The 20,155-nt window shown below is 38.6% G+C and overlaps 1 protein-coding gene across 2 annotated transcripts; it reads left to right on the top strand.

Annotated features, from left to right (window-relative positions):
- The first annotated feature begins 4,715 nt into the window (after positions 1-4,715).
- NDUFV2 (NADH:ubiquinone oxidoreductase core subunit V2) lies at positions 4,716-19,842 on the top strand. Of its 2 annotated transcripts, none has more exons than XM_074576649.1 (8): positions 4,716-5,100; positions 7,220-7,285; positions 13,303-13,365; positions 13,450-13,566; positions 15,174-15,342; positions 17,665-17,774; positions 18,697-18,773; positions 19,688-19,842. In XM_074576649.1, exons 1-8 carry the CDS (start codon positions 5,059-5,061, stop codon positions 19,779-19,781), a joined length of 738 nt encoding a protein of 245 aa, XP_074432750.1. In that variant the 5' UTR covers positions 4,716-5,058; the 3' UTR covers positions 19,782-19,842. The 2 variants fall into 2 exon arrangements, with proteins under 2 accessions (XP_074432750.1, XP_074432749.1); XM_074576648.1 differs by having other exon boundaries at positions 4,952-5,196.
- Positions 19,843-20,155: the final 313 nt, after the last annotated feature.

Here is a 20,155-nt window from a genome sequence, read left to right as displayed (position 1 = left end):
AGTTAACTACAGGAGGAGTGCAAGTTCCTAGCCTGGGCATTTAAGTGCCTAATGCTAAGTGTTTGAATGCATTTAGCTCCTCATCCCTCTCTATTAATAGTTTAATTGAGAAGAATTTGTTCCTAGTGCCCTTCCCATGCTGCAAACCAGGGACTATGAATGCCTGATCATTGGGAACTGAATTTCTCTCAGACTAGGCGAAAAACATGGTCCACAGAATAGGATGCCAGGTTATAGGTCAGTGGACTTGTGTTCTTTTCCAGCTCTTGGTGACTTCTTGTGACCGACCGGGGGTCAGTACATACTTGCCTCGCATTTTCATATCTGTAAAATAAATATAATAATTCCTAATCATATTCTAAAAGAGGTCTTAATCTTTGGATGAAAGTCTTAATTATATACCAACTACAATTATTTCATTCCCAGCAAAAATATCTATCTGTATAGGCAAATTTAAGTTATTGTTACATATTTCTAAATAATGTGCATAGTAGAAATAAAGGACAGTTTAAATTAGGATTCTTTCTAAACTTTAGGTGCTTTTCCATTTTCATAAAGGTGAAATTTAAACTGCTACAGCATATTGAAAAAAACTGCATTTGTAGAAAGTACAAATTTAATCAAGGGACTTGTAAAATTGTATAAACTGCCGTCGTGCAAATAGTAAACACCATTAAGATGTTTTTCATCACCCATTATTCTATCAGTGTAATATATTTCATATTGTTTCACATTGTCCAGAATGTTTCATATTACTCTATAGACTTCCTTGTTAAACCTTAGTAACACTAAAGCAACATCTAGGAACATAAGCAATGTGTAGGCATGTTGAATAAAGTGCAGCATGTCATAAAAGAAGTACTTCCTAAAGAAAAAAAACATATCATGTGTTGCTAATCTGTAATGCCATCTGTATATAGAACAGACTATATCATGAAGGAATGCCAAGAAGTCATCTTTGAATTTAAGCACAGATTACTTTTATATTTAAATATGTATCAAACTTCATGATATAAACCAAAATAACTGGCTAAACCACGTATCAATATTTTCCTGAGTTCATGTCTCCACAGATAATGTAAAACTTCCTCTTATTCATTCAGTGGGTGTTGTATAAAGGATGTCGATGTTACAGGCATTTTATCTGCATTAGGTATCCAGTACAGCTTGAGCCTATTTTCATTGTCACTCTCCATCCTTTACTGGTACTGCTACCATTTGCGTCAAGCAAACTGTAGAACAGAGATGAAAATTTATCGCCTCTAGTACTCAAGCCGTAGAGGCAAAGCGATCATCGGTAAAAGAATTGAAATTTGTTGTATAAAATGGACTGTGAAAGCCCATATCTCACAAACCAGTGAGCCTGATCCTTAGATGAGGAAAATCAGTTCACTTCTCTCTCCTTCAGTGGAGCTACACCACATTCCACCAGCATAGAAGATATGGTCAGTTACCCATGGCAATGTCACGCTCCTTCTTTAGAAGTATCTTTTTAGATGCTATAACACCTACCACACAACTCAGGTTTCTCTGGTATAGTAAGGACTATTGTCACCCCAGTAAGCCTCATCCTGCTACAGTATTCCCTGGTGTTCACTTCCACTTTGCTTCTCAATTGTTACTTAGCGCTGTGGCTAAATAATTGCGAGTTGGTTTTCTTTCCATGTTCCATATGCCTTCTCATTTTCTTTCCAGTCTCTATCATTCTGCAGTTATTTCCCTGAAGGAAAATGTTCTGCAGAAGTAGTTCCATGTACAACCTCAACACTACCCATACAGTCATCTTTTGTTGGAAGAGTTCCTTCTATGATGCTAATAAATATCCATTCTAATATTTACAGATCTCAGGCCAGTGTGCTAAATGAGCAGGCAGTTCATTGCCTGCTTTCTCTCTACTTTGCTTACAGAAATGGGTCTCAGAGCACACTTTACACTAATTCTGCTCTGTAGTACATATAAATTATTGATTAATTAAATCTCAGCTATCACAAGATAGCGACATTTTTTCATCTGAAACACTCCAGGGTATATAAGCCAGTTTTTTGCACAGTGTTGCAATGTGAAGATTGCAACTGAGAATGTTTTGTTTTCTGATGTTTTTAGGTCTTAATTATTTAAAACGATCTTTTCTGTTTGCTCCCTGTGCTCTCACACTTCCTAAATAGATCCCTGTACTGGTTAAATATGAACATACTAATATATAATGCTGAGGTTTCAGAAAGATCTTAATAGATTATTTTTTTTTAATAGTTGCAACAGAGCTGGTCAGAGGTGTTTTAATGTGATAAAAAGCTTGTGACACCTTCCAACAGTATTTGTGTTATCTCCAGAAGACCTGTTTTCGGAAGAATTTCTTCAAATGGCTTGCCAACATTCACAGTCCCTACACTGCAAATTAATATTTGTCTTACTTAATGTTAGAGCATGTGTCATAAAATAATTCAAATCCAGTCTTTTCAAGTATGGTTGGTTAATATCATTTGTACTGCTATGGCTGGAAGTATTACTTTTCAATGTCAGAAAATATACAGCGAACACTTGTACATGAATAATGGATTGAAGATTAATGAAAGTTGATTTGTTTATTTTTGTACTTCAAGATGGAGAGTAATGTAACAGTCATTAAATATCCCTAGTATGTATGTTTCCATTTAAAAAAAAAGCCTGAAAGCAATTATTTGGCATAATGCATACTAATAAAGAAATCCAGCGACACAGTAAGTAATTATTTGATTGCAAGAATAATTCTCTAGCCTACATTTGTGGAAAACAATACTCTTCTCTATCTCTCCCTTATTAGCCCATGCAATTAGAGCTTGCGAGGCTGCTGGGGACAGGGTGCGAGGTTACAGAAAGAGGTGATCTGACCATTTCTCACCCGTCCTTGCACACCTGCCCCACTGGAGACATAGGCACAAGTACATCATCTGCTGCATTTCCAGACCCTTGTCAAAAGAGTAAACAGGGGGTCTCGTTCTCCTTGACGCAGCTTCCCTTACAGATGTGTCACACTGGAAAAGGAGCTGTCTGAAATCATTGCGGTCCACAAAAGACCCTCTTAGGAACCACTGGCGGTTTGAGCAGGTGTATGCACACGCTTCGTGGTGCTGCACCAGGCCCTGCGTGGGCAGGACTTCGTCACTGGAGCTCAGTGCATGTGGAAGGCAGAACGCACAAAGCCATGGGCAAGTCTGCAGGTCACTGCAGACACTGGACTCCCACTCAAGGCCACGCTGTTTACAATTTATTTTTTTAGTCTTGTCATCTGATAAATAGGCTGAGTTTAAATTACAAATGCTTCCAAATGCTTTTTTTCCCCTTGTCTAGTAACACATTTATGAAGTCCAACTGAAGAATGTGTATTGGGTTGACATATATAATTAACAAATTACTATGATTATATGTTTTATAGTAGACAAATGAATGCGTATGAATTTATCTGCACAGGAACAGTCCCTAAGTCTAATCATACATTTCCTTTGCTATTCTTAGACTGTATGCCTGGGGCAGATTCTCAACAGGATATAAAAAATTGGCTTAGCAACAGAATCTGTAATCTCTGTTTGAACATCGCTGCACCACGATACTTACTCTGTTTTAGGCAGTCTTTTAAGTGTTTCAAGAATTCATCTCAGGGTAGTTTGCAAGTACAGAAATGAGGTTTATAAGTGACTAAGTAATTAGTGAAAATACATCAATGCAAATATCAAATACCGGTAGCAGCCCTTAAATTGCAAATGCTGATAATAACTCTCAGCACTGAGGAAATGAAGAATAAGGAGCAGGGAGACAACCGCTGACTACAGTAAACCCAAACATAAAAGGCAGCAACCTAACTATCGAGCTAGTACCACATTCTACCTGATCTGTGCAAATGAAGTATTCTATTAAAAGGACATTAATTGCAGTAACAATTGCCAAATATATATGTGCACATATATACAGATATGTGCATGCCTGCATGTATATATGCAATTATCTGAAAGAGTAGTATCCTAAATTGTTCTAATATGTGCATTGCTTAGTGTTTTGGGCATTGTCTAGAGCTATCTGTTGAGATGTACCGGGGCTCTTGTCTCACTGTCCACACAGGTTTCTTTAGAGGAGCCCTCCAGGTGCAACTACTTCCTTTTCAGTTATTATTTGAAAAATGTGAATTTATTGTACAGTGAAAAAATACATTTGCATTCCTTATCACAAGACCTGAACGACAAGGGGTATGTACAAGGATGGACCTGTGAGCAACGTTTCCAGGACCAACGCTTCTAGGATCCATGTTTCTAGGACCAGTGTAAGGACCAATGGTGCACCCAAGGAACGGCCTGTCACTTAGATTTTCTTCAGTTCCAGTATTTGTAATGTATTGACCAAATTATACTGTAAAATCAGAATTTATCAAAGGCCAAGAAGACAATCAAATGTTTAGTCCTGCTTTTTTCTAATTAAGGGAGGTCAAAACGTAGATGCAAGCAGTTCAAACATTAAATACTCTGATCAACAGAACTGGGTAGAAAGGAGGAAAACGGAGAACCAAAAAAACCTCACCCAGTTTCCGCAATTTTCCCCTATTTATTAAAGACACTTGCTTCCAAAAGAATTTTTTTTTTCCACGTTGATGTATGCCACAGAAAGGTTAAAATTCACCGAAAACTCTCATACAGATCTTTTGGTTCACTTCCCTTATTTGACACAAACCTTCCGGCTCTGACAGGACAGGAATTCACCATCTGCCGGGGGGACGGCCTGGATAACGTCCCCCCTCCCAGAGCAGGCAGTTGCGATACCGACTACAGTGACCGCCAACCCACTAACACGCTCCTTTTGGATGAGCGGCCACCACAGGGCAAGGCGCCAACGGCCACCGGCCACCCGCCAACGGCCACGGCCGCCGGCGCGTTCCCGGGCTCGCGGCCGCGCGCGCGCAGCCGGGCGTGGCTAGCGCATGCGCGGGGCGTGTCTCCTTGCGGCCGTGCGGAGGGCGAGCCTAGGCCTCAAGGAGAGGGAAGGGAAAAGAAGCGCGGGGGGGGGGGCGCCGGGGTCGTCGCTTCTGCCGCCGCCATGTTCCTGTGCGCTCCTCTGCGGGCCGCGACCGCACACTCGGTAAGGGGAGAGGGAGGTTGCTGTGCGGTGGCGGCCACACGTCTGTCCCCGCCGGCCGGAGCAGGGCGGCCGTTCGGCTGGAGGAGGCCTAGGAGGGTAGGCCGCGACGGAGGGAGACTGGGGGGGTGTGCTGCCGTCGCAGTGGGCAAGCGGCGGGGGGCCGCGGCGGGGCACGGCCTCGGGGAGGAAAGGCCTCGTACAGCCGGTGGAAGGGCGTCGCTGCCGGGGTGTCTTCCTCGCCCTCGGGGCCTGCCGGAGTTACCTGACCGGCTCTAGAGTCGCACTACCAGCTTCAAGTGAAAAAAAGCTCTAGCGGTAACCGCTTGGTGCTTATTGTAGGTTATTGGGAAGCTTGCCAAGCGGAAATGGTATTTCCCACATATTTAAGACTAACCATTGGAAGGAAGCCGCTTAGTTTGTTCTTCAGTCCTGCGTCAACTCTTCACACTAACTGCAGTCCTTTAGGCCAGTGCAAAAAACGGGGTCTTGTCCTGTTTCTTCCTAGTTTCTGAAATTTACAGGTTTTAGTTCTTGGAAACAGTACGCTATATTTGGATAGAATAAAGGGTTTTCATCTGAAGTGCCTCTTTTGGTAGAGACTGCCTCTTATAGCTAGAAACCTGAAGCTTACAATGTGGTGGTGATCCCCTCAGAGCCAAAACGGCACATACATTGTATTTACTTTGCATTTAGCAGGATTTATGCAAGAACATCAAATCTTCTTTCATATGCTCCTTGCAGCATTGTCTGCAGAATTTCAGTTGCATTTGCATGCTGTACTTACGCTTTTTAGTCTTTTGTCTGAATTTTACATGTTGTCTGGCTCACAGGGGACATGGCACTCACATTGGCGTGAGAGTGCAGTTCATTTGATGTCAGTCATATCAGTTGATAAAGACAACAGACTGAGAGTCTCTTGGAAAAGGTTGCACTCAGGAAGGATCTGCAGTCCACAGAGTTATCCGTGTATCCCACATTTCATTTTGGACTATGACATAGAATGGCAGGAGATGGATAAATTGCTCGCGTGGCTGCTGCTTTCAAATGAGCCAGAAGTGGAGAGCAAAGAGGAAATGGGTGCATACTACATAATACACATAACTGCATAGTACATCCAGTGCACCCCGTAAGGACTGATCATACGACAGGGAAAGACTGCAGCCATCCTGTGAAACTGTGCTGCAGGTGAAAGTACATGATCTCCTGCGGAAAAGATTGAGCTGACTAGGTTGCTCTTTTGGAAGAGCAGGGACTGTAGTTCCTTGGTACTTAAGCTTGGATTTCACATCTGACCTCGTGCTTGTATTTTTGCTAGTTTGATGCTGATCCACTTGAAATCCCACAGATTTTATACAGTATCAGAAATTAAGCAGTTAAAGGGGTATTTTGGGTTTTTTTAATATGCTATACTTTTCTTACTTTAAGAATTTTCAGAATTGGTCTAGAGTTCAATGTAAATATTAATATAAAATTGATATAAAATTAATTTTTTATAGAATGTTTGCATATGACAAGATAATATAATCAGATTATTTTAGTAATACTGGCCAGAATCTAGCAGTCTTGATCTGTTTTGGCATGACAGATCCAGATAGAGACTACGGAGAATAGCTGAACACTACTTGCATATGGCTGTTGTGTCCTGTGGATATTTCAGGTTCTTAACTTTGTTCTCTTATGCTTACTGTTCTTACTTACTGATCTTACTGTTCAGTTAGATAAAAGCTGAAGAAGCATGTAAATGTTTACTAGAGAAGAACCTCCATATGGCAATTTCTGCAAACTTTTTAAAGGATGTGATATAAAGTAACAAATTGGAAAATCCTTCCTGAAATGTTTGATGAGAATTAGTACTCAAGGCATTTAGATTAAGCTGTGGCAGAGGTTAGACGATTTAACTTCTACGTTGACTGAAATGGTCAAAGTGAGTTAAGAGATTTGATCTCCTAATAGCATAGGAGAGCCCTTAATATTCTCTTCTTGACTTAATTTAAATTATCAGTGATGGCAGTAGAATTACTGGCTTAGAAGAGAAATAAAGCTAGTTCTGAAAGCAGTCTCTAGTAGTATAGAAATTATTAACTATTAATACCATCTACTTTTTTTGTTGTTTTTTTAGATAAGACAGATCCGATACTTACATAGAACGGCAGTATGCAATGCCAGTGGAGGAGCCTTATTTGTGGTAAGTAATTCTCTACCTTACTGGAAGGGAGATGTGTAAGAAGAGTTTGTCATGTGCTTTTTTAATTTGCCTCAAAGCTTCTGATGGGCAGAACTTGCTATAGAAGGCTGATGGAATTTACAAAGGAGCACTCTTTCAGCAGAACTTTTTATTAGAGTTGCAATGGGAGTATCAAAAGGTTTTATTTTAGTTTTTGGCATTTCTTTTGGCATTAGTTTTTGGTATTTGTTTCCTTATATAGTGGAAACTCCTGTTCATTAATAGCAATGGTGATGCTAGCAGCATTTGTGTGTGATTGCAGATGAGACTTTGTTTATACTTACTTCATTTTAAAACAGTTCTTGTTTCCTTTTTTAAATGAAGTTCGTTGAGTTTGTAATTGAAGTTCATAAAACTTTTTGCAGACCTAATTTCTTGATTTCTAAAATTTGCTGCAGAATTACTTTTAGGTCCAGGTCTAGCTCTGTTCACTAACAGTCGAAAAGTGCAGTTCTTGTTTGTATTATATGTCATATAGCGTGTTGCATAATGATTCATAATTGAGACCATTAGGCATTATCATAATATGTATAAACAGTAATACTGATTGCAAAAAAAAAAAAGCCCTCAAATTTAAATGTGTAAAGCAGTCATATTGTCTGTCTACCTCCAAAGAGAACCTGCAGCATCTCTGAGAAGTGTGTTCTGTCCCATTCTGCTCCATTCAGTTTTATCTAGTGTGCAATTCAACAGCTGAATAATTTGGCATTTTTCCAACATTTGGTGGAAATCAACACTTTACTAGAGAATTGACCATTTTGTTGAAAGCAGGTGCTCAGGATTTTTTGACAGATTTTTGTTGTTGTTGTTGCCTTTCTGCAGCTGTCTCTACATCTTTTCACATAAGATGAAGTTAATGGGATTACAGTACATGCTTCGTATGCTTTTCCAGAAACCGGAGCAGTCACTGATGATTTATGGAGTGAGAGCTGGTGTTCAAGGAATAGAGGAAACAGTGTAGGCTGACAACTTAGGAAACCTCAAGTATAGTTTGAAGTTGGTGAAGACAGGCAAAAGGTGTCTTTGGCACCCTAATGGATGTTGGTGCCTGACATATGAAGCTAGACAGCTTTGTAAATTCTCCAGGCATTTTTTAAGATTTATACAACTGTTTAAATTATTTGCTGGAAGGAGGAGCCTGAAGATAGAGAAAGGGAAGTAGAAAAGTAGAGTTGTGTGTTTTAGTTACCTACTTGCAATATACAGCTGTTTTACTTAATAGCATCATTCACTCCTTTTGTTTTTATTTTGCAACAGAAATTTTGCTAGAAGAGCATAGGAAATTGTGTGTGGGATTGTTTCATGTGTGTAGGGGTTGGTTTGTTTTTTTAATAGGTAATATTTGTTCTTCTATGAAGTAAAAGGCTATGGAAGAAGACAGTTGGATGTCATTGTGTGTGTGTCTAACTGTTCTAACTATGACTAAAATCCTTCAGAGCAAATTTCAGAAGTTACTTAACACAGCAAATTTCAAGCGAACTCTTCCTGCTGAGTTGAGCTGAAGGCATTACTTTAATCAACACTAGGTGTTTGTGTACAATTGGAAAATGGATTTTTTTTTTCCCCCGGATTTCTCTAGAAGGGAAAAAACCCAACATTAAAAAAAAAAGTCTTCGTTTTCTGGAATATTACAAGCAGATGAAGCGTCAAAGGTTGTTTAAACCTGCTTGTGGAGGAATAGTAGGCTTAACTGGGAGTAGCTCTCACCTGTTGTGGTGGTCCTTCTTGTATGTCAGTTTACACACCAGTGTCTTGTTTTTGTTTTGCAAAGCATATTGGTGCTTCTTGTTGCACTTCCCATATGTGAGGAAGGGAGATGCATACAGTACACTTGTTTTGTAACAGAAAGGAACAGCCTGGCAGGAGACCTGGTTGTCTTAAAATCTAGTATTAGAAGGCAGTGCTGATTTGTATGCCCTTTTATCCCTTTGCAAACTTTTTTTCATGCAAGTTTTTTCCTTACATGTTATAAGAAACATACAGAAATAAGGAAACTTCTACTGAAACACGTTTTCACTCTGAAACAGCCAAAAAGAGAATTTCTCTACCATGAAACTCCGTCTGCTGCTATCACAGGCAGCTAGATCACACTTCCAGAAAAAGATTATCAAGTTTAAAACTAGGTAGATTGTTTGCCTGTAGTAACCTAAGAGAGCTGCTCCACATCTATTGTATTTCTGATGGCTAGAGAAGACCTGATTTCAAAGATACTTTTATTTACAGTAGTTACCTTGCTTTCTTTAAACATGCCTTCTCTATCTTTGACTTTTATCTCTCCGTAGCCTCCTTGACAGCTAAAACTTATCTCTTCTACTTTGTGGTTTTCAACACATGTACTGAGTTTCCTTTACACATCAACTGCCCTGCTGTGGGCGTTGTTGTAGGGCTGCACAGGGGTTCAGTACAGGTTAGATAATTGCTTTATTATAGTTTTAGTTACTTGTGAAGATACTTGGGTCTGAGAGCACTTCCACTATTCTTGATTTAGGAGAGGTTTATATCTTGAGTTCTGCTGGAATAGTCAATGTAGGGTACTTTCCCCTTGGAAGAAGTAATAAATTTCATTGCTGATTTGGTATGGACTCTTTAACAGGTTGTTGCCCTAAACATCTTTTCCCTTGCACACAGTTCTTTCATTTTAGTTTACAGTGTTTTGGACTGGTGTTTACTACAGAGCATAGGTCAAGTTTCAGGCCAACTGTTTTGCAGTATATGTGAAAGCTAAATTATTCTAGTTAATTTTGTAATTCTTAGCACTCTTAAATAATTCTCTGTGTCAAGGAAGACAGATGATTCGATTACTGAAAAAGAATAATAAAATGGCCCAGGTTGGTGTAGCAAAATGAATGTGAGATGAACACTCAGTAGCCTTAATATACCTTCCATGGGACACTACCATCATCTGTGGGGACAGTGTGGCTTGGGTAGGCCTTCACAGATACAGCTGCAGTTGCACAGCCTTCACAGTGCAGTTGTTCACACTTCAAGTAGGTTAGGTTGAATGCTGCAATAAAACCGTGATACAGTCAAGCTATGCAGGGAATGAAAACATAATGTGTAAGACTTCAGGAAACTGGGAAACATGAGAAGGGAATCAGGAAAAAATGGGTAGAGTTTGACCTTGCTTTTCAGCAAATTGCTGTAGTTGGTACAGACATAATTGTTTGTGTATGGAGGAGGCCTTAATATATTGGTTTCTTTTTATAAGCATCTCTTGTACGAGGAAAGGCTGAGAGAGCTGTGACTGTTAGAGAAGAGATGGCTGGATCTTATTTATAAATACCTGAAGGGAGGGTGCAAAGAGGATGGAGCCAGGCTCTTTTCAGTGGTGCCCAGTGACATGACCAGAGGGAGTGGCCTCGGAGAACATCAGGAAACACTTTTTTACTGTGAGGGTGACCAGGCGCTGGCACAGGTTGCCCAGAGAAGTTGTGGAGTCTCCCACCTCAGGGATATTCAGAAGAAGCCATCTGGACATGGTCCTGGGCAACCAGCTCTGAATGGCCCTGCTTGAGCAGGGGTTGGCCTGGTGTGGTTTGGCCTGGGTGACCTCCAGAGGTCCCTTCCAACCTCAACCATTCTGTGATTTAACACAGTATTCCTTCCAACACTGTGTGCTTAATTCTGATCTTGTTCTGCAGAATCTGTATCCTAAAAAAAACAGGCAGAAATGCACTGGTATCATTTAGGAACAAATCCATTCATGTAAATCTCAGATAAATGGTGTATTGTCAGACAAATGGAATACTAGGGAATGTGTGATTGACAAATTCCTAACAGCTCAGTAGGCCTAGATCTCTGTAAGTGCTGAATGAAAACTATCAAACTCTCCACAGCACAGAATTGGATGAAGCCCATTTAGGAAAATGGAAAATGAAAAAAAGGTGACAGGATCTTACTTGGTCTTGCCCTGTGCTGTAGCCTTTACAATGTATCTTGGAGTCCTGCTGCACAGAACTGACTGCGTGGCAAACGGTAGCTTTAGCTCTAAAGTCTTATTCCCCTTCACGTGTAGGGTATCTAAGGATATCAGTTTAGAGATGATACACTGAAAAGAACAGCTGTTCTAGACAGAGAGGCTTTAATAAATCAAATATACTTATTTGCAAAAGAAATGAAGATCAAGTACAATTGTGACTGTATCAGCTGTGGAAGGCAAAATAGCAACCTGAAATAAAACAGGCATGCAGATTTGGGAAAGAAAAGTTAAGTTCTGGAAATACTTATCATGAATCGTGGATTTGATCTGTGCAGCTAAGACATAAAACAGGTCTGTAAGGGGAAAAAAAATAAAAAGTTGCACAGTATTTCCTATCAGTTTTTCCTCCATCAGCTTCTTTTTGAGAACTTTGACCAAAATTGGCATAAAGCCCTCGGCAGCACTACATATGAGGAGTCAAAACCTTTATCTGGAAGGGTTGGACTAAAATAGTAGCAGTTGTGTTCCTAAAAGCTGTTTTATGTTATCTTGTAGACCACACAATGAGCAATATATTAATACTTAATAAAATATTAGTGTGTTCAAAGGGAATTGATTATCTTTCTGTAATTCCTGTTATTAGGGAAAAAGTCATCCTCAGTGGAGATGCAGATATTGATTGTACTTTTATATTTGACTTGGAACTGTGGTAGGGGTACATGCTCTCAAATTGATGGTGGCAGTAGTACTGGCTGCTCCAGGATATGGATATAAGCAAAGGGAATCTCTTGCTAGACCAACAGGTGTAATTGAAATTAAGTATTTAGCCTTTTGATGTTTCCAAATTCAAATTTCTAAATCCAGAAATAGCTGCGGACCATACATATTTTAAGTTCTGCACTGATGACAGTCTTTCAGTACGTAGAAATCTTGCAGAGTTGAGATTTTTCACTAAATCCTTTGCTGCTTAATAACACAGTGTGGAAACTGCAAAATCACCCTAGATTACTTGAGAAAATTATCAAGGTGAAAGTCAATGGAGTGGGTTTTTTTAGCAAAAAAAAAAAAGCATTTTTTATTAGCTAGTTGTGGATTATGTTTAACATCAAGCCTCAGGTATAGCTTGCATTCTTCCCCAAACTTTCCATTTAATTCGAAACGTTCTCAACTTGAAAACTGTATAAAGTTTGGAATTAAACTTAGCTATGAGTATTTCAAGGATACCATAATGACCTCTTAGAGAGAATTGAAAATGTTGTGCAAGAAGTTTTTCTGGTGGATGAGGATGGATTTTTGTCAGAACCAAGGTTTTATTACAGGAAAATGTTACTTTCTTTGAGACTCTCAAATTTCTGTTTTCTGAAAATAGAATAACTAATTTCAATTTGATGTTTCCCTAGAAGACCACCTTAAAAATAAAGACAAAACAACTTATTTTGTAAATATTAATTCAAAATTCTACTGCTTCCACTCTAATTCAGAATTGTATCTAAAATTAAAATGTTGAAACCCATTCCAAATCAAAAGAATATGTTAATAATGTGTGTTTGAATGTGGAAAGATTTTAGTTATGTAGAAAGCTTCCTGATTAATTTTAAAGTTTTTATAGTTAATGTCTTATGGGAAAAGAGGGGGGGAAAAAAAAAAGGGCTGCTGTTTTAGTTCCTTGTTGTTTATTAAGGCATTAACCAGAGGACTCTTAATCTACCTGTGAGGAGTTTGAACATAATTGCCAAACTGTATTAACAGTGTTTAAAAAAAAAAAAAGTATATTTTGATAACAACACCATATTCCTCCAGAAATAACTTTTTGGATAGGAAATAACATGAATAAGTCATTATTTTAGAGTGACAAAATAATTACCAACATTTTTTTATAACTTTCCCTGAGATATTTTATCATTTATGCTTGAGTACTATGAAATTTTCATCTGGCATGTATTGTTTTTATTCTAGCAACTCAACTGTAACTGTCTAATGAGAAGATATTTTACAACAGTAAATTTGTCCTGAATAATTTCCTGACAACCCTATTTTTACATGTTTTATTTTCCTGAAGCACAGAGATAGTCCTGAGAACAATCCAGATACTCCATTTGAGTTCACGCCTGAAAACCAAAAGGTACGCAGACAAAAAAAAAGTTAAATATGTAGACTTTGTCTTTAGATCAGTACTGATATTTTTTCCCTATTTCCCTTTAAAAAGCGAATAGAAGCAATCATAAACAACTACCCAGGGGGACACAAGTCTGCAGCTGTCATGGCAGTACTAGATTTGGCCCAAAGACAGCATGGATGGTTGCCCATATCGGCTATGAACAAGGTATTTAGTACTTAATTATCTTTCAGACATAATTTTACTGTTTTCTTTAAGTATCATGCTAGAATAATAGCATTTATTTCTCAAAGCGTACATGTGGCACGGAATTGTGTGAATTCCCTATGAGACTACATTTTAAAAAATAAAAGGGAAAACTAACCCAGGAACTCTGGGCTCTGTTCTTTACATAATGTTAGCCCATTGCTAGAAACTACAGACAGAGGAAAACAAAAATTACATGAGCCTTATTTAGATAGGCTCTTTTCCCAGAATCATCCTGGAAGTAGAAACAGAAACTTGAAACATTTCGTTTGCTGCTGAATTTGAGGAAAGAAAAAAGATAATGGTGCTTTTTTTTTCTCCTCTCAGATTAGTGGCACTACGAGCATTGCCAGGATTGTACTTAATCTGTAGGTCTGTAAAAACTTCTGCAAAGCAGCATTAGTGTAGTATGTGTCATGAGTGTTTTATAACACCTCACAGCAAGTGCCCGGAAGACTTACCAAATTATTTTTTTTAATTGTTTTTCAAAATAAGCAAGTACACTGCTCCAAAGTGATAGGTTGCATGACAGTAATCAAATAATAAAAAAAAATAAATCCAGTTTATATTCATATGAATAAATCTGTCATAATTTGTGTTACAATCTGGCATATCATCAATTTTAAAGTGAAAAGTTTTAAATTCAATCAAGATACACTAAGTGAGGATTGTGAGTGTTACCGAAATTACTGAAGGATTTAAGTGCATGTTTAGAAAACAGCAAATTTTGTCTTGCTACTGTTCCTACAGTGTAGCATGGAGCCTCAAATCTCTATTAATACTGAATGGGAAAGGTATTTTTGTTTATTTAATCTGTGTTTCGGATTGATAGTATGTTTAAAAAGATCTTAAGATTTTTAAGTGAGCAAATATTTTCCATGGTCGGTTATTTGCCTGCTATAGAGAGACTGGAACATAAAGCAGTTAACGCTTTTGAAAGCAGAGTCGGTTCTCAACTTCAGCCAGTTTGCCAGGGTTCCAGGTTAATGAGGTCAGGGATGCTTATACCAGAACTGGCTCCATGGAGATCGCGCTTCACTCCCTGTTTATTAGCTGTGACGCCAATCTGCAGATGTAGCAGTGGTGTTTCTAAGGCCAGCCCTGGTGTGTCACAGAACCTGAGACAGACCTGCTGTATCTAAATTAGATGACTGTAGTACCAGGCTTATGTGGGTTGGTGTGTGCAGATGGGTACAAGTGTGCTCATTCCTACAGCAAAAGAGAAGTGTGGTATGAGCTGGAGCTGACAATGAAAGCTGGAACCCAGCTGACTCCTCACATCTAGTTTGTGTACGATGCTAGATGCTGGAGGGAATTGACTTGAGCTCCTCGCTTTGCTAATCCATGGCTGAGTGGAGTTTGTGCTCAAGCAGGGTGACTCCAATCAGAGTAACCGGGTGTCTTTTCTTGGTATTTGAATACAGCTGTGCTTTGATACCCATCCCCTCCCTCTTATTTATCCATTACTGCAGACAGAAGACAGGTGACTTTATTGAATTAGTTTTTTAAATGCCTTTACTGATGCGCTGGGAGAATTCAATATAGTGTCTGTTTTCCCCTTGTTACAGGTTGCTGAAGTTTTAGAAATGCCTCCCATGAGAGTGTATGAAGTAGCAACCTTCTATACAATGTACAATCGCAAACCTGTTGGGAAATACCATATTCAGGTCTGCACTACCACGCCTTGCATGCTGCGAGACTCTGATAGTATTTTAGAAGCCATTAAGAAGAAACTTGGTATGACACAAATTTTAATACACTTTTTGTAATATTTTTAACCTTTGTTTAATGACAACGAAGTAAAATTTTTCATGTGGTGGGGATAGAATAATCGTATTGAAAATATAGAGTGAAATCGTTGGAGAATAGGCACTAAATACTTAAAATTTCAGATCTGCCGTTTATTTTTAAAGATTTCAGTACAGTAGAGCAGAAAAGGCCATCGTCTGAAGGGTGATTTACTGGTCTTAAAGTGGTTTTACAGGCAGTTTGCCAGGACATGCGTTACTGTAATATGACGCTTGGACTGAGAAAGTAAGCCCTATCCCATGTATAGAAGAGGAGGACTCTGAATGCTATGGCACTTTTTTATATACAAAATAAGATTTTTGAGGTATATGCTGTACGAAAGTTGTTTGTGAGGGTTTTTTTACTTAAGTAAGATGCCAGAATCATGGAGTCGTTTTTGTTGGAAGTAACGTTAAAGATCATCTACTTACAACCCCCCTGCCACGGGCAGGGACACCTCCCACTAGACCAGGCTGCTCAAAGCCCCATTCAGCCTGGCCTTGAACACTTCCAGGGATGGGGCATCCACAGCTTCCCTGGGCAACCCATTCCAGTGCCTCACCACCCTCACAGTAAAGAATTGCTTCCTGAATGTCCAATCTAAATCTACCCTCCTTCATTTTGAAACCATTACCCCTTGTCCTATCATTACACTCCCTGATAATGAGTCCCTCCCCATCCTTTCTGTAGGCCCCCTTTAGGTACTGGAAGGCTGCTAGAAGGTCTCCCCAGAGCCTTCTCTTTTGCAGGCTGAACAACCCCAACTCTCTCAGCCTGTCTTCATAGCAGAGGTGCTCCAGCCCTCGGATCATCTTCGTGGCCCTTTTCTGGACCCACTCCAACAGGTCCATGTCCTTCTTGTGCTGAGGGCTCCAGAGCTGAATGCAGTACTCCAGGTGGGGTCTCATGAGAGCCGAGTGGAGGGAGAGAATCACCTCCCTCAACCTGCTGGCCATACTTGCTTTTGATGCAGCCCAGGATGCGATGGACTTCTGGGCTGCGAGCCCACATTGCCAGCTCATACTCAGGTTTTCATACACCAACACCCCCAAGTCCTCTCCTCAGGGCTGCCCTCAGTCCACTTATTGCCCAGCATGTATTTGTGCCTGGGATTGTCCCAACCCATGCACAGGACTTTGCACTTGGCCTTGTTGAATTTCATGAGATTCGCATGGGCCCACTTCCCTAGCCTGTCGAGGTCCCTCTGGATGGCAAACACGATGTTAACATAACTTTTGAATTCTCCATGGAGAAAGTCAGTTGAGAGTGCTGCATTGTGTGAGATGTGAGGAGAACCCATGGGTTTTGTGTGTGGGTTGGGTGATTATGGAGAGAATAGGGGACAAGATCAGCAACAAACAACTCTTCCCCTTCTATGAAGTATCAAGCTGTGCTAACATTTTCTAAGAAGCACTGTGATAAGAGCTGCAGAACAGCTGCTTATTATCTTGCATTTCATATATTCTGTTGTCTGGAATGGGCACGTTTAGATGAAATTTGTCTTGGCTTGTTACTGCAAAGATAGCTTAATTTTAACTGAAACTCTTAGCTTGAGAAGTCAAAGCATTGATTGTGTAGCTCTTATGGAAACATAGGCCTTAGACTTTTATTAGTTTTTCCCCCCTTCTAATAACTATGGAGGAAAACTGCTTTTCAGCATTCTTCCTTCCATGGAGAATTTTGTCAAGATCAGATGGAGATGCTGTTTTTTCGAACCTGCCCTCTGGGGAAGGTCTGTATCTATATCACTAGAACAGTGATGTGTCGTGGAAGCTAAGTATGTATACAAAGTTGTTCAGGAAATAAATCTTTGTGTAAAAATCTGGAAGGTGTTTCGAATTTGTAGCTAACTGTTAATGCTTGGATCTTGGTTAATTTGGGAATTTGGTATGCAGCACTGTATATTAACGCATTTTGTATCAGCACATGAAAGCTATGTTTTCCCTATTTTTCCATTCTGTTGTATTGATTACTAAAAATGTTCCGGAGTAGAGCTGTTCTGTTTCTTAGAACTGTCATTTCATGGTTATTTTTCAATAAATCATACCTGTAAATGAGGTCTCAAAAATATATTCAAAGACTGACTTTCACAGTTTATTAGAATCTTTTGTTTAAAGGAAACATTTTGGACTCATTTAAGAGGATTTAACTATGCAAATGTTTTTTAAGGCCAAAATACAAGTAATGAGAAGACTACAGAGTATTTAAACTCATGCTTTATTAATCTTGTTCAGTAACCATTGCTGAACCTAATATTCTTTATTGGTTTAGGTATAAAAGTTGGGGAAACAACACCTGATAAACTCTTCACGCTGATAGAAGTGGAATGTTTAGGTGCTTGTGTAAATGCACCAATGGTACAAATAAATGACAATTACTATGTAAGTATTACATTTCCTTTTAAAGGATTAAACTTCTTTACTGGGTTACCTGTATTTTCATTTGTTTCAGATTCTGAAGTTTTAGTCAGTTACTTCAGATTCCTATTGGCAGGGACAATTCAATTTATACCCTAGAGCATCTTTCAGGTTCTTGGTGTCTTCCTTAGAATGCTTCATCACAGTGTATCATGTGTTTTTCCTTTCAGTTACTGTCTTGATTTATACAAGTGGGGTGATGCATTTTTGCGATAGTGGTCTGCCCGTATATCTGCAATTTTTAAATAGGTATTTGATAAGCTTTTAGAAACACTTTAAAGCAGTCTTTTGGAAAGTATGGACTAGTTTAACGCTATTTTTGAACTTTTAGACTTCTGAATTATGGCTCACTTGGATGCCATCAGACCAAGTGAATTAATATATTGACTGAATCCAGCTTTCTAAAAAAACTTATTTTTAAAAATATTTTATTTTGTTATCACAGTCTGATTAATTTTTTTAAGAAGTGCTCTCTTGAACTGTACCCACAGGGTTGTTTTTGTCACAGCTTACACCATTTTGCAGTATGTGCAACAGCACGTGTATAGTGGGTAGGCAGAGATCCAGCTCACTAATATACCAAGGAAGATGAAAACACAAACCCATGTTATATATGATCCATGTCAACATTGTTAGTTTTAACATAATTTCTGCAACTATACATGAAATAAAAATTGTAACATTAAAATGACAATAGGCTTTTTAATTTTCCTAACACTTTGAACCAATATGTGTGTTAATGGACAGGATCAAAATTACCTATACTAGGATCACATCTGAGAGAGCCACTGTCTGATGAATTTTGAATAACGCAATTAGTATAATTGCTCAATCTTTCTGTTTTGTCAATGATCTGATCTTTTTTCTTTCTTTTTTTTTTTTACAGGAAGATTTGACGCCTAAAGATATTGAAAACATAATTGATGAGCTAAAGGCCGGCAAAGTTCCCAAACCTGGCCCAAGGTATGATATATTTGCATAATAGTGGCCAACTACTTGAAGGCTGATCCTTTATAGAAACTGAATTCCTGCTCCAGTGATTTGAGTCTATAACTTACAGCTAAAAAGCATTAAGTAATTTACTGAGCAGAATGGCATGCATTCAATGCCTTTCAATATTCAAAGCCAAAAAGAACTGGAAAGAACTGAGAATTTTTCATGTTTTGATGACTGGCTAGAGGAGCATAAAATGTGAAAATGCTGATTCTGATTAGGACCTAATAGGGGAATGATTATCATCTGTTGGATTTCTTTTTTTGGTCTAGATGACGTATATTAACAAATGTCTGTTGGTTCTTTCGTCTTGGGATTTTTCTTGTGGGTTTTTTTTTCCCTGACAAAACCCAGAAAGATTGCAAGTTTGTGAAAGGGTTATTTATGAGCTTTTCTTACCTGCTCTTTCCGATAGTTCTTTCTTAACCTAACTACATATATGTTTGTGTGAATGGAGGAATTAATTTGACTTGGGTGTGTTACCTATTCCTATTGTTTCTATTTTTTTTTTTTTAATACAAGAACAATAATTGTAAAACAGATTCCAAACACAGGGAACCATCTTTAACAAAAATATGGCTGATGCCTTTGATATTACTGGGATCAACATCACTCTTGTGCAGCTAACCTATAAATGGATAAAAAGTAAACTAGTGGTCCTGTTTTGCATTTCAGTTATGAAACTATATTTCACTACCTGAATTTGGAATCCTTTTGATTTAAGAGTAGCATCACACATTTCTGAAGGATGAACAGGAAAAACAGAAGAAAAAGAAATGTGGCTTCAGCCTTAAGTCAGATTTGTAACTGTCTTCTATCCAGATTAAACAGCATCTGACGTTATAACGATACCAGCAATGAATAAAACTGCTTTCATTTTTCAGGAGTGGACGTTTTTCTTGTGAGCCAGCTGGTGGCCTTACTTCTCTGACTGAACCACCCAAAGGACCAGGTTTTGGAGTTCGAGCTGACCTCTAAGTTTTTGTAATATAAGATGAACTGTCTGAAAATTAATAAAGTAACTTTAATCTCAGTAAAATGATGCATGTTCTAGTACTTTTTTAAAAAGATAGATAAATTGCTATTGCTTTTCTTATCTAACTTACCATGGTTTGAACTACTGCAAAGCATAATTATAATTCTAGATTATAGGAAAAGTGGTTCTCTGGACTGTAAAGTAACTCACTGAAAGAATGCACTTATGATCACTGAGAGATCAAAGCTGCATCTTTTGAGCTGTCATTGAAAATTCTTTCAACTTTTTCTAAGGTTCTTTGAAGATGCAACAAAACTTAACTAAATTAGAAGTCTGTCAAATGTGAAAATTACCTTTTTATCATGTTACACCACCA

The sequence above is a fragment of the Larus michahellis genome, chromosome 2 (genome assembly GCF_964199755.1).
Source record: "Larus michahellis chromosome 2, bLarMic1.1, whole genome shotgun sequence".
NCBI classification, from domain to species: domain Eukaryota; kingdom Metazoa; phylum Chordata; class Aves; order Charadriiformes; family Laridae; genus Larus; species Larus michahellis.
This window is presented reverse-complemented; position numbering and strand designations above follow the sequence as displayed.

Excerpts from the sequence above, each read along its gene's own strand:
- NDUFV2 (XM_074576648.1), top strand. The coding sequence starts at position 5,059 with ATGTTCCTGTGCGCTCCTCTGCGGGCCGCGACCGCACACTCGGTAAGG. Across the intron at positions 5,197-7,219 it reads GCTGGAGGAGGCCTAGGAGG|ATAAGACAGATCCGATACTT; the intron begins GTAGGCCGCGAC and ends TTGTTTTTTTAG. Across the intron at positions 13,366-13,449 it reads TCACGCCTGAAAACCAAAAG|CGAATAGAAGCAATCATAAA; the intron begins GTACGCAGACAA and ends CCCTTTAAAAAG.